Below are 27,500 nucleotides of genomic sequence, written 5' to 3'. Positions count from 1 at the left end.
AACATACCGCAGAAAAAATGGAAGAGAATCGTGAAAATATGCAATAATTCAGTCCTTGATTGCTAGTATACACCAGAAGGATTATGGGTAATGAACACGAACTTTTTTTTATTGCACATCTTTGTTTACATGAGAAGTTATTCTGTCATTGACGGCGAGGCGAAATTCCAAATCAGTGTACTCTTGGGTCTTACCTGAGCTTTATTAGAGCTCCAGGTACCATTTGTTGTTGCTGTGGTTGTTGTTGTTGTTTTTCTGTGTTTGTTCTTATGTTAGCGTTGTTGTTCTATGCATAATTATTGTAAGTGTTTAAGTAGCTTTCATACAGGTAGAAATCCATGCTAATAATTCAAATTATTATAATCCTATATCTTAGATTCAAGAATCTCTTTTTTAGCAATGATTGTAATACCAAAAATCATCATCATTATTATCACCATCATCAGCGCCTCCAACGACATGCGATGCCAAGGGCCTCTGCGAAGAGAGTAATGATAATGAAAATAATAATGACGATGATAATATTCGTACTACTCGTAAATCTCTGTCAACCATCCATTTCCACCTTAATAACAGTAATTCAGGTCTTCAAAGGTTTTTGCATTAAAGGACAGAAACGCGCGTAAAAATGACTTCACAGCCAATTGTGTCTCAGTACTCGTTAAATTGAGTTTCAATTAATTCCGGGGCCTTTTAATCATGGTAGATTTAAACCAAGGTTAAGTTATGAAGTGTCGGCGTCAGGTTAATATTTCGACACATCATAATAATCAATTTGATATATGGGAATGTATTTTAAGATCGCGTAAATCACCAAGGGTTATTTTTAGCCATTTAAGTCCAGGCTAGTACTGCCAATTATAGCAACGAAGCGCACAATTTGCGTTTCTAAGGCATGTTTATTCGTATTTATTTTTTTATAACGATGCGATGTCACTCATGTACATGCTTTATGCATATATGTTAATCAGCTAAATTGTGTTGTATTTGTAAATTATATACATGACTGTCTATATATATATATATATATATATATATATATATATATATATATATATATATATATATATATATATATACGAGGTGTGTGTGTGTATGTACGGTATGTATGTATATTTATATATACGGACGGATAATACACACATATAAATATACATATTTATATATACGTATGATATATATACACACACATATATATATAATATATATATATATATATATATATATATATATATATATATATATATATATATATATATATATATATATTGGTCATGATATTAACCTATCCAGCAATAGGTGGTTCGAATCCAGGTGAGTTGGAACGCTTTTTGTGTGTGTGTATGTTTTTTATAATTCCATTGGGACTAGGTAAATAGCCAATTATATACCTGAGAATCAGTTGACTCTTGAGGTTCTCAGGTAGTGTGAAAAAGGGCATGGGATTAGCAGCCTCATCTCAAAAAATCCCAGTGAAAAGTGAGAGTTTAAGGAATAACCTGTGTGAGGCCTACGTGGGTGTGGAGGGAACTTATGGCAGAATCAAGTTATACAGTAATATGGAGAATGTTCAGGATGTATGGCGTGGAAGATTATGTGATGAGAGTGATTCAAGTCGGAATGTGTATACTGGAGAGTGTCTGGTTCCCTGTCAAGGTAGGTTTCAGACGAAGGCATTTGTTCCATGGCTGTTTGATACTTATATCGGTGGGGTAATGAGGTAAGTCAGCAAAAAGGCAGTACATGTCGGTGCTAGTTTGTAAATGCAGGTCATGAATGAAGAGTTGAGTGGCTGATGTCTGTAGGAGATTGTGTTAGTTGGTAACTGACTAGAAACTGTAGAGTCCAGTGAAAGGAATTGAATGTGTTTGCAAGCGGAGAAACCTGTAAGTGAATATTAGCACGAGTAAGGTATGAAGATAAATGGAAACCATGAGGTTGATGCAGTGATTGTTAATATAGATGGGGAAGAAACTGAAGTCGATTTGTGATGGGTATTTGGGTGTCAATATGAGAGTTGATGTTAGGATGAAAGAATTGGTGACTTATAGAACAGGTAAAGCAACGAAGGTAACAGAATATATGCAAAAGATTTTGAAGAGAAGAGGAACGCCTGTGGGATTAAAAGTTGGGATGTATTTGTGGCCTGCTGTGCCAACTCTCCCCTATAGGAGTTAAGTGTGGATGTTCTGTGAATTTGAATGAAATAGGCAGAAGCTGTTGAGATGAAATAGTTGCGGATGATACATGGAATAAGAATGGCTATTAAAGGTGGTAAGATAACATTTGTAATCACGGGTAGAGACAGGTATATGATAAAGGTATATATCTCAGGAGCGTCAGGATGAAAGAGACAGAGATCGAGCATTTGCTAACTATATTTACTGAAAATATAGGAGCAGATGGACCTTAATATACAGAAAGTGCAAGAGTGCATGCAAAACACATGCGTCATTGAAATTATAGAATGACCACATACTGTTGATGAGCCTTTTCCGTAAAGATGTAAAGCTGCTGATATTGTCGAACGATTGTCATACGGTATATTTAGGGTCAACTCAATGCCGATGAGACTTCTGTATAAATTTCTGAAGCTGCTGATGCTGAGTAAAGTCCTCTGTAAGTCATTTTCATCCATGATTTGGCTGCTATAAGATGGACGTGGGAACGCTGGTTGACTTGTTTGTCTCTGATACAAATATTTATTTATAATTATCTATGTAAAATACAAAATCATTAGGACTTATATTCTTATCACTATCACTCTGACGTAAAGTTTACGAAAAAAGCTATTTAATGTAGCTTTTATTGTTATCAAAATACACCTCATAATTTCTAGCTATCTCATGATTATTATCCAAGCAAGCAAAATATATAATGTAAGATGAATCGCGTCCCATCTCCTCATAATTATCAGACGTACTTGACTTTTAGTCTTCAAGAGTTTTCTTCGTCAAACTAGAATTTGAACTGTTTGCCCAACTGGCGTCTGCTGGCTAATGAAATGACGTCTCATCATTTGCTGCAACAAACCATCTGTAATTTCTAGAGCAATAGAAGTGCACTTCTCTGTCATCCCTAATTTTCTTTCTCTCTCTCTCTCTCTCTCTCTCTCTCTCTCTCTCTCTCTCTCTCTCTCTCTCTCTCTCTCTCACTGAACCATCAGTAAATTTATTGTTTTTTGAACTGTTTGCCCAACTGGCGTCTGCTGGCTAATGAAATGAAGTCTCATCATTTGCTGCAACAAACCATCTGTAATTTCTAGAGCAATAGAAGTGCACTTCTCTGTCATCCCTAATTTTTCTCTCTCTCACTCTCTCTCTCTGAACCATCAGTAAATTTATTTTTTCTTCCCCATGGTCAGGTTTTCTTCTCCTTAACTACACCTTTGGCTTTGCTGAGCTGTCATTCTGTGACCTTCCTTCATTATGATAAACTCCCCCGCACTCCCCATCTCGCCTCACCTCATCTAGTCTCCTTCACCTTCTCAACCATTGTCTCCACTTACCACTTTTCTTCTGCAGCCTCATCTATTCCTCCTCCCCCACCACACATGCCCCCACCATCACTCCCATCATAACCTCAGTCTCACCAACCACTTGGCCCCCGCCTTCCCAGTCCTACCTTCTTCAGCTGAGCTGAGCACGCCCTTTAGAGAGCTGTCAACTATACAGCGACGATTACTTGTTCTTACTTTTCATGTTCTTCTTCTTCTTCTTCTTCTTCTTCTTCCTCTTCTTCTTCTTGGTAACATTAGAGGTCGTCTTCTTGATGCTAATTACCCACCCATTGTTAAGCTCAGGTAATCAGCCCTAATCATCGGGATGCTATATATTCTTAGAACTTCATACTTCATTATTTTCTTTTCGCAACTATCAACATTTGTGACGATTTTTTATTATTTTACGCAATCAAAAGAAAATGCTCTTAATCAGTGTTATTAACATAGATTAATTTGGTAAATGATAATTTTTGGTAATTTTGTATCATTTATGGAAAGGAAAAAAATCTTTGATTTTTTTTTTCACACTGAAAGTACTATATTTGAGGGAGATTGTGTTTGAGAAAATGTACCACAGCAGGAAATATTTGAGGTATAAATCCATTTATGCTTTAGAGATGTAAACTATAAATGCATGTTGCTGTGCAGAATAATAAGTACAATGAGAGACTTGGAGCACCATGGAATTTGCACCCATTTTTTCTATTAATACTTTCACCATGAAAAAGCGTCTCTCTTCAGGGCCTGAATAATTTAGTATTGACTGGTTGCTTTCTCAAGTGAATTTTACCGTTAATTCATAAGCATCGCACGAACATGTACTAGCATACATCGAATAATGAAACGAAAAATATGATCAGCAGGGATGAATCTAATGCAAACATAATTTGGAAGTAAACAACCATTGCATACATTCTCTCATCCCGAACTGAGCAGAACGTGAAAGAGACACTTGTCTCGTCTCCCTCCCGTAATATTCTCCGAGACTCGTGAATGGACGTCCGCCATCTTGCTCCTGAGATAATCATGCCTTCCCGTGAGTCCGCATGGGAAAGTAGTTCTTGCCAGGGGTCGGGGGCGGTGGGGATATCGATCCATCTCCATTTACAAAATGTCCGTGTTTCGTCTGCTTACATTATGGAACGTATGATCCCGCAAATAAGGATCGCCAGTGTAGCCGACGATTCGGCGTAAAATAATCATCCGAACGCGTTCAGCATAAAACTGACAGAACTGTAATGAAAGAGGCACGGGGTCCACCCCGTGGTATTCCTTGCGTCTTCGTGAGCGATAGTAAACAACCATTCCGGAGAGCCTAATGGCCGAGTAGGAAGTCATTTGTCGTCGGAGTCCGCGTAGATCGTCATGTTTTACTCATGGCATTATGATAATGGGGTGTCCGGAATGGGGAGGATTAGGGAGGGGAGGTAGGAGGCCCTCGGGGAGCGGGAGAGATCCAGGGCGGAGGTAGAGAGCACATGGTTTTTGGCTCAATCGACGTTATCTCAGCTCCTGTGGATATATCTGCCTTCCTGTCAATCTGTCTATCTGTAGATGTCTGCGTAGCCATGGCCAGAAACACTAATGGCGGTAAAGGGGAGGAAGAGGAAGAGTCCCGAGAAGGAGACGAAGAAACAGAAAACGAACAGATAAAGCAAGACGAGGAAGTTATGGAAGACGGGGGTGACTGGAGGGGAGGAGGAAACGAATGAAGTGGGAGGAGAAAAAAGAGGAAGAGGAGGAGAAAATTGAGGAAAACGAGCGGGTGACACACGGGAAGGAAAGGAAGAGGAGGAGCAGGAGGGGAGGGGAGGGGGGAGAATAAGTAGAATAGTGGGAGGAGCTGCAGAGCACGAAAGCAAGCAGAAGGCTTTGAAGAGGAAGGCGTTGATTTTTGGAAAGGGGGAGAACGTGGAGGGTGTGGGGAGGGGAGGGGAGGAGGAAGATGTAAGGTGAGGAAGCACATGGAAGGTTTGAAATTTACCTCATAACTCTCCCCCAACTGCTCACTCTATAAAGTTTACCATGGTGTTCCATAGCCTTGCCCCTCTTTCTAAACTCACCTCTACCCGCCCTGTAATGTCCTAACTTAGGTTAGCCCCACAGTGTTTTTCTCACTTTGAGAATAAGCCTTCTCCCCTCTTGCTAAAAACTCCTTCAAACGTTCCTACCCTTGGGAAGTTAAAACCCCAGTGCAAGAGGTGAGCCAATGCCCCTCTTTTCTAAAACTCCCTCTATATTTGTTGAGCTTCATCATACAATTTAATCCTCAGTGTATTCTTACACGGAAGAGAGGGCATGATGCGCTTCCTTTAAGACACCCCTAAGCTAATCACAAGCATTCAGTTTAGAAACACGTGCAAAGATAACCATACCATGTTGAGAAAGATTCAGTTTTAACTCGCTCACCACCAGCTGCAAATTATGTATTGACGAAGCAGTGTTAATAACCAATCATCAAATATTGACAAGAGAGCTTGTTCTCTCTCGAAATCCATGTTTATATTTTCCATTAATTTCTCTGCCTCAATGATGATTTTAGAACGTACAATCAAATCCGGCGTCCCGTTGTTTCTCTCTCGTCTACCGTCAGCACGCTGGGAAGATTAGAACGAAGGGAAATGAAGCCACACAAAATGACACGCCCTTGCCTATTTTATTGGTGGATGAAGTTACACAGTCCATGCCACTGGTCCAAGGAGTTCGAAGAATGTCAATTAAAAACAATAATTCCTTGTCTTACGCGGGTGGGTTTTCGCGTGTGGTCTGCATTCACTGCCACGGTGACAAACAAAAAATCATAAATGTTGGGAATTATTTTAATTTGCATAACATTGTCCTTGGAAATTACGGCTTCTAGGCGTGCACATCATTACGGCAGAATATCTTTAATGATTACTGTAGAAGTTACAAGTTGTCAATATTATGCTCTGCTGCTAACTCATGCAATGGACTGTTGCATGTTTTAATGTGGTACCGGCGTCACAAATACAGATGATCTGTAAACATCCATTTCTTTTTCGGAATATTTAAGATGCTTTTAAACGCAAAACCCTTTGGGAAAATATTGCATGAGTATGCTGGGTAAGTGTGGCACATAAATTACCCACATAGCTGTCTGGCTGAGTTTGTTTGTACAGAGAGAATTTGGTAATTCCTTTACGTCCATAGTTAAAACTTCCATTTACATTATACTCTTTCAGTTTGTTAAATATTTCAGTGGGTTTGCAACAGTTAGCAAAAAACTAAAAAAACAATTACCATAACAGTTGGTTGAAATGACATAAGAGCAGTACACATTAATCAGAAACCTTGCCTTTAATTTTATTATTATTGTATTGTTATTGTGTGTGTGTGTATTATTGTGTGTGTGTGTGTGGTGAGGGCGGTGGGTACATAGTCTTTTTGAAACCAAGCTGTAACATCATGAACTTAGTTACCAAGTCTCCGAAGAAAAGAACGACAGAGGAAGGAGTTGGGGGTGAGGAAGAAAGAACTAAACAAAGAAAAAATAAGGAGCAAAGAGAATAGCTCAATAAACCAAATAAAAGACAGCTTTTAAGCGTAATGAAAAGCGCCATACTTTTACTGTACTTAGCGGTGCTTTCACAGTTGGATGAGGATTTATTCTGAGGAAATCTATATACAGTGAGAAATAAATTAGGTGGTCCTTCAGTTTCTTTTATCGTTTTTGGGGTCACATAATCGATTGCCTGCAGATTTGTTGTTAAATCTAGTCTAACATTCCTCAGCAACATTTACTCCTGCTAGATGAAGATTAGAAATATATATATATATATATATATATATATATATATATAACTATATATATATATATATATATATATATACTACCTGTATATACAGTATTATTTATATATATACACATATATATATATATATATATATATATATATATATATGTATCATAATGTACATTTATATATATACGTGCGTGTATATGTATGTAAAACTGAAGGAAGTTGTTAAGAGTAACATTTTATGAATCTGCTCCACAAGTAAATATTAAGTTTATATGTTAGATTTATTGTAACTCCAGCTTTCATGTCATAGTTTAGTAACGTTCGACATTTTTCCTCACAATGTGCGTTTGCTGGCACGCAAGTGCGTGATTCGTGCCTATATGCGATGTTGAAAAGACTTCTCAAATAAACTAAGGTGTGGAGAAAAGCCAATAAAGAAAAATCTTTGATAACATATTAGATGGCCCCTTACTGCATTTGAATTTTCATGTCTGTCTGTCTGTCTGTCTGTGGTTTTCCTCGTAATTTTCTATAATAGATACAGTGTTCATTAACATTACCAGCATTACAAAATACTCACGGTAGCGTGAGTCTTAAAATGGAGAAGCAAATCCCCATTTATGTATATGCACACATACTTAAAGATAAAACTGTACAGATCGCTTTCGGGAATCTGTACAGTTTTATCTTTAAATATATTATGTTTCGCCAAATACAAATATTATAACAACACAAACAACAACAGAAATGCATGGTCGAGAATAGAGCTACATAAGATGCATTTATTCACAGGGTCTCATAGCAGCCATAGCGATATTTACAAGCTTCCGTTTCAGCTCGAGATTATTTACGTCTGCTAATAATATTCTTCTTGCACTCAAGGGGTCCCGTAATATTTTTTAAGGACCGGTATTTCTATGAGTTATCATTACTGGTTACAGGAAATTATTTGCCAGGTACCTTTCATGTAAAACAAGAAATTATCGTCATTTCAGCTTCTTTAATAGAAATTTGTTTGTTTATTCATTGACTGTCGTTTACAGTTCGCTTGTCCGTCTGTGTGACGTCTTGATTAGTTATTTAGTTTAGAAAAAGCTTATTTAATTCAATTGCATTGTTAGCTTTTATTTGCGTCTCCGTAGATTTGATGAGCATATTCATTTATTGTTTTCTTTTATTTATCTTTTATATATATATATATATATATATATATATATATATATATATATATATATATATATATATATATATATGTATACATATATATATGTATATATATATATATACATATATATATATATATATATATATATATATATATATATGTATATATATGTATGTATATATATTATATATATATATATATATATATATATATATATATATATATATATATATATATATATATATATATATATATGAGAGTGTGTCTGTGTAAACACCTACATACGCTCGCACACACGCACCATGAACACACACACACACATAAATTTATAGGTAGATAGATGATCTGTATATATATATACATATATACTGTATATATTTACTCATTTATTCATTTACCACAAACTATTTCCCATCATAGCTAGTGGAAGTATCTCATTTCCCCTACTTAATTTTTCGTACTTCCTTAACAAACAGATTTAGTATAATATTTAACTTCCCTGCTTATTTTTGTATGACAGTCTCCCTGCTGGCTATCCACACGAGTTTCCGCTTTATAATTTTAGCATTCTTGTTTAGTACTTTATGTATCCTACTACCTGCAGGGCAATAGATTTAGAGGAAAATCTGCGTCAGTGTGAATAAGTCAAGGTATTTGTAAGAATAGTTAGGCATAATAAAATCATATATATATATATATATATATATATATATATAATAATACAATATATATAATATATATATATATGTATATAATGTATATATATATATATATATATATATATATATATATATATATATATATATATATATATATATATTTAACATATACATATATATATACACATATATATATACATGTATATATATATATATATATATATATATATATATATATACATATATATATATAATTTATATATATATATATATATATATATATTTATATATATAAAGATATATATATTGATATATATATACAGTATATATATAAACCATATAGATATATATTTTTATATATTTATGTATATTTATATACACTGTATATATATGTATATGCATATATCTATATTTATATATATATAAATATATATATATATATATATATATATATATATATATATATATATATATATGTATGTATATATATGTATGTATTAGATAAAATGATAAATCCTCAGATAAAAAAGAAGAAACTAAAATATTATATATATATATATATATATATATATATATATATATTTAAGTGTAGATTTATATGTATTTATTTATATATATACAGTGTATATATATATATATATGTGTATTATTGTGTGTGTATGTATGTATTTATATTAAACTAATTAAAAAATAACTATTATGCTCTCAAATCTCAAACATTATTACAAATAACCATTAGTATCATTTACCTTTATATTATATATATATATATATATATATATATATATATATATATATATATATATGTGTGTGTGTGTGTGTGTGTATGTATATATATATATATATATATATATATATAATCATGCATATCTACATGTGTGTGTATATATACATATTTATAGTATGTATATATATATATATACTATATATGCATATATATATATATTATATATATATATATATATATATACATATATATATATATATATATATATATACTATACTGTATATATATATGTATTATGTATAAGTAAACAAATAATTGTTACTACAAAGTAGATAGAAGAGTAAATTCATGGAGGTAATGATTGTGTGAAAAGGAAAGGTAGGTGAAAGTTTAACTGGAGATGACCGAAAAAATCTTGGCTGTAACGATAATTAAAACACGTGAGTTTGATCAAAAGTAAGTTTGGAGGACATATGATATGAAAACGGATGGAAGAAGGGCAGCAGAAGTAACATATGAGAATTTTATATATTTCAAGATAGGTTTATAGTTTTGTAGTGGTTGTTTGTGGTTTTTAGGAGTGTACGAAGAAGAGAGCTCATAGTGCATGGTCGGATGTGGAAATGGCTTTATTTAAGGTGCATTTGCAAGATTGAATAAAAGATCGTTTGAAGGAATATATCAGAACTGATAACAGGCAAGAGGAAGAGGAAAAAACAAAACTATGTAATGGGAGAATAGGGAAAAAGGTACAAGGACTTTATTTAGTGATACTAAAACACCTTGCTACAAGTAAGTATATGCTGAGAGGATTTCATGAGCCAGTGGATAACAGGATAGAAGATATAAACAGAGAATTGCCATCAGTGGAGTTAGTATTTTGAGGATTTTGGAGAGAGAAGAGAGACAGAGCTAAGGCATGCAAGAGTTGATGGGGTTATTGTGAGTTTGAGAATACTTATGAAAGTGACTTTTCAGGAAAAGACGCAAGGAGGTGATGGGATTATGAGTGAGAGGATATGTTATAGTGGTATGTGTGACTGAGTAGTTAACCAGGGTGCATTTGCTGTATATAGACAAGGGAAAGTTCTGAAGGAATGGTTGAGAGGAATGTTTGCTCCTTTGTTGTAGGGTAAATCGCACATAAAGAAGTCTGTAGGAATCACAAAGGTACAATACTACTTGGAGTACCAAAAGAACTCGTATGGTAAGACAATGGCTGGAAATGATAATGACAGAAAGATTCAAATTGGCAGAGAAGTTTGGATTTAGACAAGGAGGAGTGTATGTAGATGCGATGCAGAAAGTGAGTTGTTGGGAGGAATAAAAAATTTTTATAATGGGAATTAAACATGTACTCTAATTAGTATGTAAGAGAGTGACTGGTCTGGAATAAAAATGGGTATAAGATAAGTATACGCTATCTCTGAAGATTTCTAATTTCTATACGAATGGAATGGTGCAAGAATTCAGGGAAATGGCAGTAGATATAGCAGTAAGATTCAGTGAAAAGAAAATGGATTGTGAATGGAGGGCGTGGTGGCGGGGTAGGATGGGCTGATGTTTGCAGATGACATAGTGTTGATGGGGGAAAGTGAAGAGAAACTACTGAGACTACTGAAGGAGTTTGAAAGTGTCTGTGAGAGTAGAGAGTTGAGGGCAAACAAAAGCAAGAATAAAGTTATAGAAGTTTTGCCGGGAAGTAGGAGCGATGAATGATAATATGGTTGTTGAAAGAATGGAAGCAGTAAATATCATGGATGATAGCTGGGTGAAGGGAGAGATGAGACACAGGATGGGTGAAGCAAGGAAGGTGGCTGGATATGTGCAAAATGTTAGGTGGAAGCTTGAAGGGTCTGTGGAAGCCAAAGTCAGAATGCTTAAGGGATTGCTGAGCCAGCTATCCTCAGTGGCCTTCATAGAAGTGAATTATGGACAATGAATGCAAATGAAGGCAAAATGGAGGAGAGGAAAAGGGTAATAAATATGGAGATGCGCAGAAGAAGCATGTTTTGAGATGCTTCCTTCATGTGAAAGGAATGGTTGATGAAGGATTTGAAGGAGTAAGGAGAGAAAGACTTATACATGACTGGATAGATGAGCTTTAAGACATAGTGGAAACAGGGACTTCACCATTTACGAAGGAGAAATTGCTTGCAAGATGTAGCACTTTGAATGTGGCTGTGATTGCTGTCTTGTATCTATTTGGAAGCTATCCCTTGTTAAGGAAAGAGGCTTATTGTAAAAGGAATATATATGTATGTATATATAACTATATATATATATATATATATATATATATATATATACATATAACCACATATGTATATATATATAAATATATATATATATTATATATATATATATATATATATATATATATATATATATATATATATATATATATCTATATATATATATATATATATATATATATATATATATATATATATATATATATATATAAGTATTTGTTAATTCCTTAGTAATAAATGATGTCACTCTGCTGGGGTGTTCTTTTCCGCCAATTATCGTCAAAGGAAAATTATTTTTGACAAAATATTCTAACCGGAAGCGTTCTTCACTTGGTCTGTGAATGTTAAACATGTGAAATACAGTTGAATCATGATAACAGGGTATTCATGTTGAAATTACAATTTCGTCTCACACAGTAAGTTTCTCTCTCTCTCTCTCTCTCTCTCTCTCTCTCTCTCTCTCTCTCTCTCTCTCTCTATGTATATATATATATATATATATATATATATATATATATATATATATATATATATATATATATGTATATATATATATATATATATATATGCATGTATGTATATATATATATATATATATATATATATATATATATATATATATATATATATACACATATGTGTATATATTTATTTATATATATATATAAATAGATAGATAGATAAAGAGGTAGATAAGCTAGACTGATAGATAGTTTACATGAAATTATATGTATATATATATATATATATATATATATATATATATATATATATATATATATATGTATGTATATATATAGGTTAAGTACAGGTTTTATCTTGCAAAAGCAAGACGGCTTTTGACGTTGAACTTTGGATAATGTGGATTATCAAGCTGTAAGTATGATTAGTGTAGAGAATAAAATGCTACTTAGGCGAAATGTTTAGAAACTGGATTGTTTGTAAATGAAAAATAACTTAATCGTTATTTCTGAGAACTAATTATTTGCGTAATTTATTAACTGATTTGAAATACTGTTAATATGCTTTTATTCCTATTTTTTCGTCTAGTTTGACCTTTTCTTGTGTTTTTTATTCTTTTATTTACTTTCTGTATTCACTTTATATGTTACATAATATTCTCTGTCAGCTAATTTTTTATCTGTATATTTCATATTTCAAATCATGTTTCAAATAATTTTTTCTTTCAAATTTTCCATATATTATCTAATTCTCTTTCTCATTCTTTTAATATTTAAATTATTTTTTCCACTTTCTCCATTTATTTCATATTTCAACTAATTTTTTCTCAAGTTTTATTTCATGTTTCAAACAGTTTTTTCTTTCTATTTATTCCGTATTTTACATAATGTTTTCTCTTCATTCAGTTAATACTTCACAAAGTTTTCCCTGAAAGTTGATTTCTTATTTAAACTAATTTTCTTCCTCTCAATTTATTTTAGATTTCGTTCATATTTAAAGTAATTTTGAAACGGGTTATTTCAGTTAATTTCCTCTTACCATTAATTTTATATTTCATATAGTTTCTCTTTCGTTTTGACTCATATTTAATAAATTTTCTTTACTTATTTCATATTTCTACTGTTTTTCTCTTACTATTTACTCAGGAGTTTTTTTTTTTTATTTCTGTTTGATAGTTCCTCTGAAATGTTTTTTCATATTTCAATTCATTCTCTCTATTTATTTCATATTTCATCAAATTTCCTCTCGGTAACAGTTTCAACTAATTTTTATGCCAATTATTAAATATTTCTTATCATTTTCTCTCAAGTTTTACTTCATATTTAAACCAATGTTTTTTATGCTTCATATTTGAACAAATTTTCTCTTTTCATTCATATATCTAGATCGGTATGATGTATAAGTGATGACTTTGAAACCACATTGTTGATAACCATAGAAGGAATGTCACTGATTCTTTAACCATAGAATTAATGTCACTAATTCTTTAACCACAGAAGTAATGTCACTAATTCTTTAACCACAGAAGTAATGTCACTAATTCTTTAACCACAGAAGTAATGTCATTAATTCTTTAACCACAGGAGTAATGTCACTAATTCTTTACGAAAACAAAACAGATTTGTGGAAATGTTTGTCAGAAACAAAATTGACAGTTTCCTGTTCAACTGGGAGCGCTTTAGATATAAAATATTCTTGAGTTGGTATTTTCCACTGGATATGCAATCATTTGGTTGGATAATTACATAGAGACATTTTCAGACATTGCTTTCTTTGGAGCCAAATTACTTTGGTAATTCACAAGTTTTGTCGTCTGTAAGGAATTATAGATGACAGTGACAAATAACTGAGATATTATAAACAAAGAAAAGAAATAAGGAAAAGAACTTGCAGCATTTATTCTCATAATTAATGACCGAAGTAACTTAATCATTAATAAGTGTGGTAACTTTCGTATTATTTGTATATCTAATATTATTATTAATATTATGCTGACATTATTATTAATATCATTCAAGTGGTTCATTACAGTTCAGACCTAAAAAAAACGTATGACTTGAATTCGTCTATACAGCCATTTTGGTTTTATGTGACAATTGTAATATCAATGCGCACCAAAATATGTACAACATTAGATATACTTTGACACTTCAGAGACATTCTTCCTACTTTAACTAAGGACAGAAAATATGTGACAAGAATCGTTCAGATTCCAAGGTATCTAGTACGGCTATGGGGATTTTTTTTATTCACATGTATCCTTAACGAATAGCTGTAGAATTGACCTCAGTAAGTCATAAATGAATATGCTTTTCACTCCAGGCCAGTTACAACCAAGTAGAAATTCAAGATCAAAGGTGATCATTATAACCATGCACACACACACACATTATTATACATATATATATATATATATATATATATATATATATATATATATATATATATATATATATATATATATATATAATATATAATTATACATATATATATATATATATATATATATACATATACAATATATATGCCTAGTTATAGATATATGTTTAAAGTATTTGTGAACGTATAGGTACCAGGATTACAAGAATATGTAGAATAAATTTTGCGGTTATAAATTATATATATATATGTGTGTGTGTGCATATACATATATACTTATATATATATATATATATATATATATATATATCTATATCTATATATATATATATATATATATATATATATATATATATATATATGTATATATACAACTGCAAAAATTTATTCAGTGTTTCCTTTTCATCCTGGTACCTATACCTTCATAAATACTTTACTCATATATCTGTAACTAGGCAAAACCTACCCAGAACGGCAAAAGTCGACTTTGTTGTCTGGAAAATTTTATGATCTACCGAAATCCTAATAAATTTTGAAATTATCAGTGAACTAATTTTGGCGAAAGAAGAGAAGGAAGGTCTCCAGTGTTTATTCAAAACAGTGGGAAATGCATCAAAAACATATTTTTAAACATATATAGATATAAAACACATTTTAAGAGCAATTGAAATAAACACAAAGAAAAATATTACTCGCACATGAACAGTTTAGACAAGACATAGACCTATTGGGGTTGCGTTGACTGATTACATTATCGTTGCAGTTACCTTTAGTTTTATCCAAGATACGGAATGATAAGTTTATATTCAATTAAATAAATTTGTTTTTTTTATTTAAAGATTTGGGGTTCTTGGTCAAACTGAGTATAATTATCAATCTCATTCTGATATAAACAACTGAAACTGTATAAAAAAAAATTGGATAATTCTGTTGGGTCATGTATTTTTACCAAGTCATAAATAAATAAATAAATAAAAATTTTTGCTATAAACATCTGTTAAAGACATTGCCAAGTAATACATTTAATATAAACAGAATGCATAAAAACACTACATATTTCTCTCTCTCTCTCTCTCTCTCTCTCTCTCTCTCTCTCTCTCTCTCTCTCTCTCTCTCTCTCTCTCTCTTGATCTGTCTATCTATCTATCTATCTATTTATTTATCAATCTATATACCTATCTTTCGAATCCAAGGCAGGGAAAGCCTTCGGGCCTCAAAATCCACATCTTGGCTTCATTCCTCCATATTCTGCCTGTTGGCTTGTCAATTCAATATAAATTTAGAAGAACATGAGACAAGGATAGCGAGGAGAAAAAGCAGTGGAGGAGGTCGATAAAAAGGAGAAAAAGAAAGAGAAGAGGAGAAGAAAAGCAATATCTGGAAACGAAGAAAGAAAAGGAAAAGTTAGAATGTGAGCAGAAGAAGCGGAAGAGAGAAAAATGCGCCTGTAACTTGTGACGTAACCTCCTTTGAAATTATCCGGTGTGTGTGCGTGTGTGTGTGTGTGTGTGTAGGTTTTTGTCATTTTTTATGACGGATAATAACTACGCAGTTCGAAGACCGTTGCTTGCTTCCACTAGCGGACTGTGACTGTTGCAAGTGCATTCTCGTCTCATGATACTGTGGCGAAGGTTCTTCATCTTCAGGCGTTATTAGACAGAAGTCTTAACTCCATGGAGCTTCTTCACAATTATGATATCAGTGGGTTAATTATATATATATATATATATATATATATATATATATATATATATATATATATATATATATAACTAATAATACTATGTATGCATACAGTAATTGTATGAATTCTCTCTACCAGTGATTGTCAGCCAATACCTTTTATACATACATACACTCACAACACACACACTCACACATATATATGCATATGTGTATATATATATATATATATATATATATATATATATATATATATATATATATATATATATATATATATATATATATATAATTTATATATATTGTGTGTGTGTGTGTGTTAAACTAAACTTCAAACTAGAGGTTTTGCTCGTTTTAAAAAAATAAAACTCAGTTTGAAGGAGAATTGCTTTAAAAGAATCGAAAATATCGGAAGCTCGTTTATCAACCTTATTTTTCTGTTCGTTGTGATTCATTAGTTTCTTGATTTATCTTTGTGTTTTATATATTCATTTCTAATTCTCTTATTCTTCTGTGTAAGGCTTCCTTTTCACTTTGCTGGCTCTTCAGGCTTGTTCCTTATGAGTGATTGCTCCTTTTGAATAATAATAATAATAATAATAATAATAATAATAATAATAATAATAATAATAATAATAATAATAATAATAATATTCAGCTTTACTTTCTTCTAGACAGGTATAAATCATAAAATAGCATTTGCAAAAGTATAATTGATAAATGTATCTGAATAATATACAAAATTCACTCCTAAACAAAATTGTTTTCTATTTGCTTGAAAAATCTATATATATATATATATATATATATATATATATATATATATATATATATATATATATATATATATATATATATATATATATATATATATATACATATATATATATTAAATTTTATGTCCAAAGTTTGGAAACATTATTGTATTATTATTATTATTATTATTATTATTATTATTATTTATGATGTATAAGCATGGAATGCCAGTAACTTGCAAAGTAGGCTTCCAAGGAATAGATCCTCAGTATGTGTGAAAAAATGAAGAAATAAAATCGAATAAACAATGCTAATTAAACAGACAGGTAAATATTGGCATACGTGAATGGCTCTGTCACTCAAAAGAAAAATCTAGCTTTAAAGTTTGTACGAATTTTTCTTATGAAATAAGAAATATACGCCGTATTGTCTTGTTTCCTTTAATTGATAGTAAGGTAAGAGCTTTCAAACATATCTTGTCTTATCATTTAATCTATTTAACAGTTCATTTTTCAACAGAGTGTACAACAGTACAAATGAGAGATTTAGTAAGTATAATCATTGTTAATATAACACTATAGATTCAAGGAAAATAAAGTCGAATATGCCGTTGAATTTAACACATGAATCATGTATATAATGTGTGTGTGTGTTCGTGTATGTATGTTCTAAATTTATTATAAGTACGTGTGTACAGCACTTGCAGTTTTGTGTATACAGGTATGCTTGCCTATATGAGCACGTGAAATCTAAAATATAAAGTACATACTTTGTTGTAGATCCAGTTGAATTTTATGATAGATATCGTTTTATAACAACAACAAGTAATGTTCCGTGCTACACCAACAGCTCGAAGGCAAAACGACGTTTTTATTCGTTTTATTAAAGCGACAAAAAAAAATTATTTCCACCTCCTTTCTTCTCGTTTACAGAACAATGGGTTATCGGGAGGAACGTCGACTGATGAGCTTAATGATGTTGACCGTGGCGCCATCTTCTTATTGCTCAAGGTACTTCTGATTGCGTATTTATGCATGGAGACCAATTTGCTTTCAAGATTACAATAATGAGTGGAGTGCCTCACCAACGCATTCCTTAATGTAGTATTGTCATTCGCTCCGTCATTACTGACTGCGAGGACTGACGAGGACTCTAAAGGCCATCTCGGTAAGACAGACAAAGACCCTCTTTGAAAGACTAACTATAGCAGTAAGTGAATGTCTGTGTCAGGCCCCTGGAGATTCTACTCAGCCCTCGTAGACATCTGTGCTGAAGTGGCCGATGCTAGATTGTATTCGATTCCGTAATGATTTAAACGTCTTTTGGTTTCAGTGTTTCTCTTTTGGTACGTTGACAAGTTTCATCATACGCTGCTTAACAGTGGATTGATCAGATCTTTTGACGTAAACGGTACACACACACACACACATATACATACGTATGTATGTGTGTACACTTATGTATGTATTCATAAGTCTTATATGTATATGTGTATATATATATATATATATATATATATATATATATATATATATATATATATATATATATATATATATATTATGTATATATATATGTGTGTGTATTGTGTATTATGTGTGTGTATGTATGCATATACATATGTATGTATGCATAAATCTCATATATGCATACATTAATTTTATTTATATATTCATTCATTATTTGTTTTGTATTTAATTGTTATTATCTTCCATCTTCTCATTTCTGTAACTTAAGGGCATTTGATCCTGTCGAAGCTTACATTCCAAACTAACCTTTAAGGCTGTTTTCATGTGAATGTTAGCTCGCGTATAATAATAATATTAATTCAACTACCATTTCAGTGTAGTGATACACTATAAATTTGAAAGTATTACAGTGCAATTATATTCCAGAATTTGTCTACCTTATGTGATTACATTAGCTAATAACAATAACAAAAAACTATGCACTTCGCTATAGTAGTATTATTATAGTGATATGATATATCTAAATTGAGGTTAGCGTTTTTAAAGACTACTGACAAAGTAATAAAAGGTCTGGCAGCTCAATCTAGCTACAACATTACTAGCAAATAGGATTAGGATCTGTTTTAAATGAAGACTTTTTCAATATTTTCACCAAAGGATATTTAAGGTTATATTTCCATAAATGTAAGTAATGTTAATGCAGTGTTGACCAGTGAATTACATTCCACTAAAATGATATGACGACCAATTTGCATCATCATTTCTTCAACCCACTGATTTAACTCATAGCAAAAGTTCCCATTGCCCAAAATGATGACGATGATGATGACGAGGAAAAAGACAGGAACATGTTGACGTTATTTCAGTCCATTCTCCGGTAAATACTGACTAACACGAGCTGTAAATTAAATATAAATCCCAGGTTTCGTGGGTTCTGAATCAACCACGCCTTGACGCATGAACAAATCATGGGTTGTTCGCATTATTTAATAGACATGAAGGGACTGGAACTTACATGATACGTTTCTCTTTTCTGTGTAGCACAGTGGATCAAATGCTGGACTCTGCTTCATACGGCAGGTTCGAAACCCACGGGAGAAGGGGCTTTTCTTCAGTCATTTCATTTTCGGATTTCCAAGTTTCCAGCAGAAAACGTATTGAGAGAAAAATAACTAAGAAACGAATGGTTTAGTTCCTTGTGGCATTCGCCTTCTATTTGCACTACTATCCCAGGATGACAGTTTGAGAATTGAATTATTTCAGATGGATGTTGATAAAATAGATGAGATAAATTATATGGAAAATTTTAAGGCGGAGGAATTATTAGTTTACATCCGTGGATAAGGCTGAGTGTATTATTGCTGTCCCGGATAAAGTTTGGGAATATTCATGCTTCTGTTTGCAGGGCAAGGAAGACAAACTCAGAAAGGCTGTCTGCTGTCTTGTGTATTTATCAAGCTGTATCGCTGTTTCTGTAGTGTGAGTTTAACTGCTACACTTTGGTTTTGAGCCACTTGTCTGACCTTGAAAATCTATTACCAATGTATGGTCTTTGCTTTTCAGTTGGAATTATAATCACCTGTAAGATGACTGCCCTCAGTATTTCAAGGGTTCTCTCTCTCTCTCTCTCTCTCTCTCTCTCTCTCTCTCTCTCTCCTCTCTCTCTCTCTCTCTCTCTATGTCTTCCACCTGTTCCTGAGCTTCGTCCTCCCTCTTCTTGTGCCTTTATTTCTGCAGGTTACTTGTCCTCCTTGACACTTCATGCCCCTCCTTAACTCATTTTTTTTCTCCCCCTCACGTCCTCCTTAGAGGGGGGAAGATCTCAAAGTCGTTCTTGTTCCTTGCCACTCCTCTCCCCCTTCTTCCCCTCCTCCTACCTTCCAGGTTCTCTGACTCCTTCTCCCTCTTTTTGAGGCTTCCTTAATAGCCTAAGCAACGATGTCACTGACTTCCTACGAACAGTCTTCTGTGTCCTTTCCATGCACCTCTTGCCACTCCTCCCTCTTACCACTCCAGAGCCTCCTACTCCACCTCTTCCTCCTACTCCACCTCTTCCTCCTACCGCTTCTACTTGAGGCCTTCCTTGATAAGCAAGGCAATGAGTTTTCCGACTTTCTGCCAATAATTTTTTTTTTATTTCCCATGCCCGCCTCCTACCGCTCTCATTCCTCCCACCCCCTCCCCAACTTTTTCTCTCTCTCTCTCTCTCTCTCTCTCCCACCATCTTTCTCGAGGTCCTCCTTGATAAGCAAGGCAGTGAGTTTGCCGACTTTCTGCCAATAATTTTTTTTTATTTCTCATGCCCTCCTGCCGCTCTCATTCCTCTCAACCCACACCCTCCACTCTCTCTCTCTCATCCCACCATCTTTCTCGAAGTCCTCCTTGATAAGCAAGGCAGCGATTTCACTGACTTCTTGCAAATATTCTTTTGCTTCTTTTTTCACTTCCTTTGCCACCCACTTATCTGTGTCCTCCCCCTTCTTGCTTTTAATTTCCCCCATCCTCTTTCAGCGTGACATAGTATTTCCTTCATTACCACTCGTTCCCCCATCTCTCCCTCTCCCTCTCGGACATTGTCCTTCCCCCTCTTCTTCCTCCTCCCTCGTCTTCTTCCCCTCCTGACTTGACCCCTTCCCCACACTTTCGTTTTCCCTCTTTCTTTTCTCCCTTTCCCCCAAACGCTTTCTGTACACATTTTTACATTTTTTTCTCGTATTTATACCTATTTTAGTTTTTTTTTTTCTTTTGTAGGTTTTTAAAGGTATGATTTTCAACGAGGAGTCACTTTAAACTGCCATCCATGTGGGGTAATTTTAAACCTTTATTATTATTATTATTATTATTATTATTATTATTATTATTATTATTATTATTATTATTATTATTATTATTTCTTAAACGAAACCATCCTTTTTTACGGCTTATGAAAAATTATGCGATGTCATTGCATACCAATTGAACATATATCAGCTTACCATCATTGTCTTGTCAAGAGAAGTAATATCTTCCAAATTCCACAGAAAACATATATTGTCGACAATTAGACTATTACCTTCAGATGTAATCGACCAAGTAATGATAACCATACCTCAAAATATAACAACAGCATATCATCAGGAGATATGTCTGCATATACGTAAGTTGTAATTCGATGCCTGGATTACCACGTATTAGCCTCTATTATCGCCCAGAGTAAGCCCTCTATAAAGTGTGATTTCAAAGTATAACAAGTAATAAAAACGCCTAAAGTTCTTCGGCGTAATCGAGTTTTCTGTACGGCGTATAATCAAGGCCACCGAAAATAGATCTATCTTTTGGTGGTCTCGCTATAATGCTGTATGAGCCGCGACCCGTGAAACTTTAACCACGGGCCAGTGGTGGCCTGTCCTAATCGTTGCCAGACTGACGATTATGGCTAAATTTAACCTTTTATATAATAAAAACTACTGAGGCTAGAGGGCTGCTATTTGGTATGTTTGATGATTGGAGGGTGGATGATCAACATACCAATTTGCAGCCCTCTAACCTCAGAAGTTTTTAAGATCTGAGGGCGGACAGAAAAAGTGCGGATGGACAGACAAAGCCGGCACAATAGTTTTCTTTTACAGAAAACTAAAAAGGTATTACCGAACAGGAGTCTCACAGAGGGGTTGCAACTCATTTATAATGTTCATAATTTTTTTTTTTTTGAAATATAAATATTTGGATCATTTTAAATCCAACGTCTTCAATATTATTTTTGCAATTCTAGTAATATGCAACTGGTATGGGTCCCAATGAGACCCACTATTCAAGGGGCAAGTGAGTTGAAACCAGTATTTAGCCTTAATTTTTGTTAAATGATATTGATGCCATGATAATTGTTGATCATTTTAAGCAGATGGATAATAATCGTAGACCTTTGACTCCCAGATTAATTGATAAAGAATATGAAAGGCAGTATTTCACATCATACCATCAATTAATTAAAAGTCATTTTGCTTCCTACGTAATTAGTTTATTATTCATTTCCCACCCCAGAGACGAAAAATGTAATTAAACAATGAGGCATAAAACATGCAACGAACCCAACCCCTCCTCAGAAGATGAAAAAGTGGAAATTTAAAAAGAAAGAAAAAAAAAGAATTATCTACTTGAAGGGATACGTATAACATCTGCCTCTACACAAAAACTTCGCCCCCCCCCCAAAAAAAAAGGATCTAAATAGGAAGAAATAAACAATTTACTTACTTTAGCCAGTTCATGCAACAACTGTTCCCCTGTCCCACCAATCCCAGAGGTAAAATAGGAAAATATAAAATAAATGGAAGAAATGAACAATTTATTGCGTCCTCCCACCACCTCACTCCTCCCCCAACACTCACGCGCACACACACACACACACACACACACACACACACACACACACACACACCTCAGAAATGAGGATATTAAAAAAGAGGAAAGAAATAAACAATTTACCTACTTGAGCGAATGCTCAAACCAACCCCAAAACATTTAAAAAGGGAGATATAAACAATTTATAAAACGCCCTTATCCCTCTCCCGTCCCCCCCCCCAAAAAAAACGAAAATTACAAAAAAAGGAAGAAATAAACAATTGATCTACTTGAGTGAAGGCAGGCAACTTGCACCACAACAGGCAGTGCGGATCGTGATGGCGATTAGAAAACACCAGGTGATAGCAACTCCTAATGAGGGAGGCTAATCACATACCTGGGACCAATTGCCTCCGAGGCTTTATAACCCCAAATCTCTCTATAATAGCCCCCGTACTTTCTCGAAAAACTTAATGCGAGTGCTTGGACGAAATCATACCCTCCGGCGGTGCTAAGAGGAATGGGGGGGGAGAGAGAGAGAGAGAGAGAGAGAGAGAGAGAGAGAGAGAGAGAGAAACTCCATGAAAAGAGAGAGAGAAGGATGAGAATGAGATTTCGACAGGAAATTTTAAAAATTAAAGAATAAAGAGGATGATGAAGAAGAGAAACATATTGAGAAATCGACAAATAAAAAAAGAAATAAAAAGAGAACTCGGATAAAAAGAAGAGATAAAACTTGAAATGAGGAAAACATTACAGAAAGAAGAAGGGTGCGGAGTAAACTAACTAGACGATAATGGATGAAACAAAATACTCAGAATAGAAAATGGATTATTTCCGAATATTTTGTCACCTAGCAAACTGGTATTCATATTGGCTAAACTGGGTCAGCTTATGACGGCTTCAAAATGAAGAAGAAGAATGAGTGCTTAGTGAGAAAAGGGGAAGAACTCGGTAAAAAAAAAAAAAAAGCGAAGAAGGCGAAAGGCGAACTTTCAAAAAAAGACAAGAAAATTATAAGATAACGAAAGGATAAAAGCGAACTGTTCATCTTGTGGTCTCAGCAGATCCACGATACCCAAACTGGATCAGCAATGTGTATCGCAGTTTCGTATTGAAGAACAAGTGAACGTAGGAGAAAGAAAAGGATAACTCTGAGAAACATAGATTAAAAAGAGAGAAAATATGGTAAAGAACAACAATAAACAGAACAAAAAACTTGGAACTTCAGTGGTTCATCTTCGGGTCATTGACTATCCAAACCTTTAAATCCATCTACCTTATCTGGGGCAGCCATTCATATTTAAATATTGCCCCACAGGTAAATCGATTGATTAGACTCACCCTACTGGCGTCGCAACAACTGACGTCATCGAAGCCGAGCAAGCAAATTAATGAGAGGAAAAGATTTTGTCAAAAACTAAGAAGAGTTCGCCATGAAAAAGATTTAAAGGGTGGACATCGAATGGTTTATCTCCTAGCTACTTGAGAGAAAGATAACTAAGTTCGCCAATCATAATAGCACAATGAAGAACACGCAGGACATGGGGAAAGGGGAAACCTCACTAGAGTAGATCAACAGATAAATGAATAATTAATATGAAATAAAACGAAACTTTAAGAATAGGAGGAGAAATTGTCATCAGCACATATCTGTAATACACAATGCAGGTCAGTTGCACATTGGGAATCAAGTGCAGTGGTGAGCTAGTTGTGAACGATTGAAAACAAGTAAAAAACGCACCGAATTCTCTTCGGCGCAGTCGAGTTTTCTGTACATCGTATAATCAAGGCCACCGAAAGCAGATCTATCTTTCGGTGGTCTCGGTATAATGTTGTATGAGCCACGGCCTTTGGAACTTTAACCACGGCCCGGTGGTGGCCTGGCCTATATCGTTGCCAGACGCACGATTATGGCTAACTTTAACCTTAACTAAAATAAAAACTACTAAGGCTAGAGGGCTGCAATTTGGTATGTTTGATGATTGCAGTCCTCTAGCCCCAGTAGTTTTTAAGATCTGAGGGCGGGCAGAAGTGCGGACGGACAGACAAAGCCGGCACAATAGTTTTCTTTTACAGAAAACTGAAACTCATAAAGAGGCACCTCTGCCCAGAAAAAGATGGACCCGACAAGAAAATTAAGATTTATGGAAATCCTCTTCATACATAGGGAGACAGGGAAACACGGAGGAAGAATGGGAATTCTACTTCAAAGAAGTAAATATAATAAATGTTTGATCATACTTTATACACTCAAGGAAGTCTCGGGAGCAGTGCCGAAAATAATATCTATGACACAAGCCCTGATGATATGACGACAGTAAAAACCACATACTGGTGTTTTTGTTGTCATGGCTTGTCATTACTGGAAGGTAATTGCTATTGTCATATATATTTTATAATTTAGTTCATGAGTGAGAAACAAATACTACGTGGCTTTTTTTTTCTTGAGATCCACAGCATGGGCGATAAATGCAAAAAAAAAAAAAAAAAAGTTGCTCTTTTATGTTGTTGCTCTGCCTTACCTGTGGGGATATTGACATTCCTTCAGCATTAGTGATGCGGTTGTCTAGGCGTTTTTATGCTGCTGTTTTTGTCGTTCGCTCTTATTGTTGTTGCTACGATCGTCTTTGTTGCTGTTTTTGTGCTTTTGCTGTTGGCGATGTCTTCTTATTGTTCTTGTTGTTGCTGCTCCTGTCGCTTTTGTTTTCCCTCATAATTACTGTTTGCATTGTAGTTGCTTTTTGGTGCTCATGTTTTTGTTACTGTTATTTGCTGCCCAGATGTCTTGAGCTGTTGTTTCTATCGTTGTTTATGCTGTCCAGGTGTTTGCTGTTATTTTTTCATTATTGTTTTTCTGACCAGATGTATATTAGAAATGTTTTTGTGACTGATTTTGTTTTCCAGATGAGTACTGCTCTTGTTTTTGTTACTAAGTTTACTGTTGTTGCTGATTACGACATTATCTAATATTTTTAATTGTTATTATGTGTGTTATTCCTGCTTCACGATTGTCACTGCCTGTGGTTGTCCCTTTTACAATTACCGATAGATTTCGTTCCTCCGTTGCTCATGACCATGGCGATTCCAACGCCAGTTTTATGCAACAAATCAACCAGTCAATTCACGAGATACGGGCAGAGAATTTAACAAGTGGACCTTCTGTGATAACGTGAATGGCCGACCTTGAAGGCCATTCGGGTCCATCATAGATGAGCATTTTCTTGACATTACTTTTCCCTTTACCCCAGTATTTAACGATCATGGCCATCTTCCTTAAACGATTTATGTCCATTTTTTTCCTCCCTCTGCTTCTTCCTAACCTCTGAAATTTTCCTCCGCGGGGTAATTGTTTTTAACAACTCTACACGTGAAGATTAAAAGCTATGGGCGACTTCCTATACTTTGACGGAGAAAATATAGACGCGGGTGGGGTATTGATTAAGACCCTCGCCAAAAAAAAAAATAAAAAGGTTAAAAATGAACTCCTCCAAGGGTTTGGTTGTGTATGAGAATAAATCATAGCGTTAATGACAGTCTGTACCGGGATAAGGAGAGAACTTCGGAGGGTCGGAATTAATAAGAGAGCGCTTAATAAAAGAAGAAGGGTCTTGGCTGGAGTGAGAAAAACAAGTCTTTATTTCTCTCCCTTTTTTCTTTTTTCTTTCTTCGATTTCAATTCCCTCCGAAGCAGGGCGGGATCGAAGCAGGGTGCTTCATATGCAGCGGTGGGTCGTCAGGCCAGATAAGGAAAACCGATATCGCTTCATTTACATAAGTAGGATTCGAATGCCGGAGGAATTACGAAACGGAGGAGATCCTGAAACGGGCAATTTGTGCTTTCATCGCAGGATCCTGTGCTTCCAGATCCCTAATCTGGAGCTGTTAGGGATTCCGATAGAGTGGGATTATAGCGTCTAGTACGACGATCATTATCTGCCTAATGATAATGATATGGTGGATGATAGTTACCCCCTTTTAGGATAATGTTCTGATAATGGGGTGCAAAAGTACTCTCGAGAGATCTGCTGGGGATTTATTATCTTCGAAGAAAAGGAAATCTAAAATATACAAGTCCTAAAGTGGTGAATTATTGTGCATGAATATTCACGAAGGGGTGGTGCATAGGTACATTATGATTATTTGCATTATTATTGTTAGTACAGCAGTACCATGATGGGAAGGAAGAATATTATTATTATAAAGTGAGGAAAAGTTTATAGTCAAACACTGGATTTATCTTAGTTTAGCACCTCGTACCCTTCTTAATCGGAATATCGTGTCTACTTTAAATGTATACCTTTCCTGTAAGCGAGGCTGGTTATTCTGCCATTGTTATCTGAGCCTTCTAATGAGGCTTAT

At 34.0% G+C, this 27,500-nt stretch overlaps 1 protein-coding gene across 7 annotated transcripts in view; it reads left to right on the top strand.

Moving 5' to 3' along the window:
* Nucleotides 1–27,500, top strand: part of LOC136847193 (uncharacterized) — a 479,536-nt gene that overhangs the window by 214,262 nt on the left and 237,774 nt on the right. For 6 of the 7 annotated variants that reach the window (XR_010855649.1, XR_010855647.1, XR_010855648.1 and 3 more), the window contains one exon: nucleotides 18,285–18,362. The exons of the other annotated variant lie outside the window; for it this stretch is intronic. Coding sequence is in view for 3 of the 6 variants with exons in the window: in XM_067118628.1 (XP_066974729.1) it covers nucleotides 18,285–18,362 (78 nt within the window). In the remaining 3 variants the exon portion in view is untranslated. The remainder of the gene's footprint in view (nucleotides 1–18,284; nucleotides 18,363–27,500) is intronic. 7 annotated transcript variants of the gene reach the window in all.

The sequence above is a fragment of the Macrobrachium rosenbergii genome, chromosome 16 (genome assembly GCF_040412425.1).
Source record: "Macrobrachium rosenbergii isolate ZJJX-2024 chromosome 16, ASM4041242v1, whole genome shotgun sequence".
In the NCBI taxonomy this organism is placed as follows: Eukaryota; Metazoa; Arthropoda; class Malacostraca; order Decapoda; family Palaemonidae; genus Macrobrachium; species Macrobrachium rosenbergii.
The sequence above is the reverse complement of the archived record's forward strand: the minus strand, read 5'-3'. Positions and strand labels throughout refer to the sequence as shown.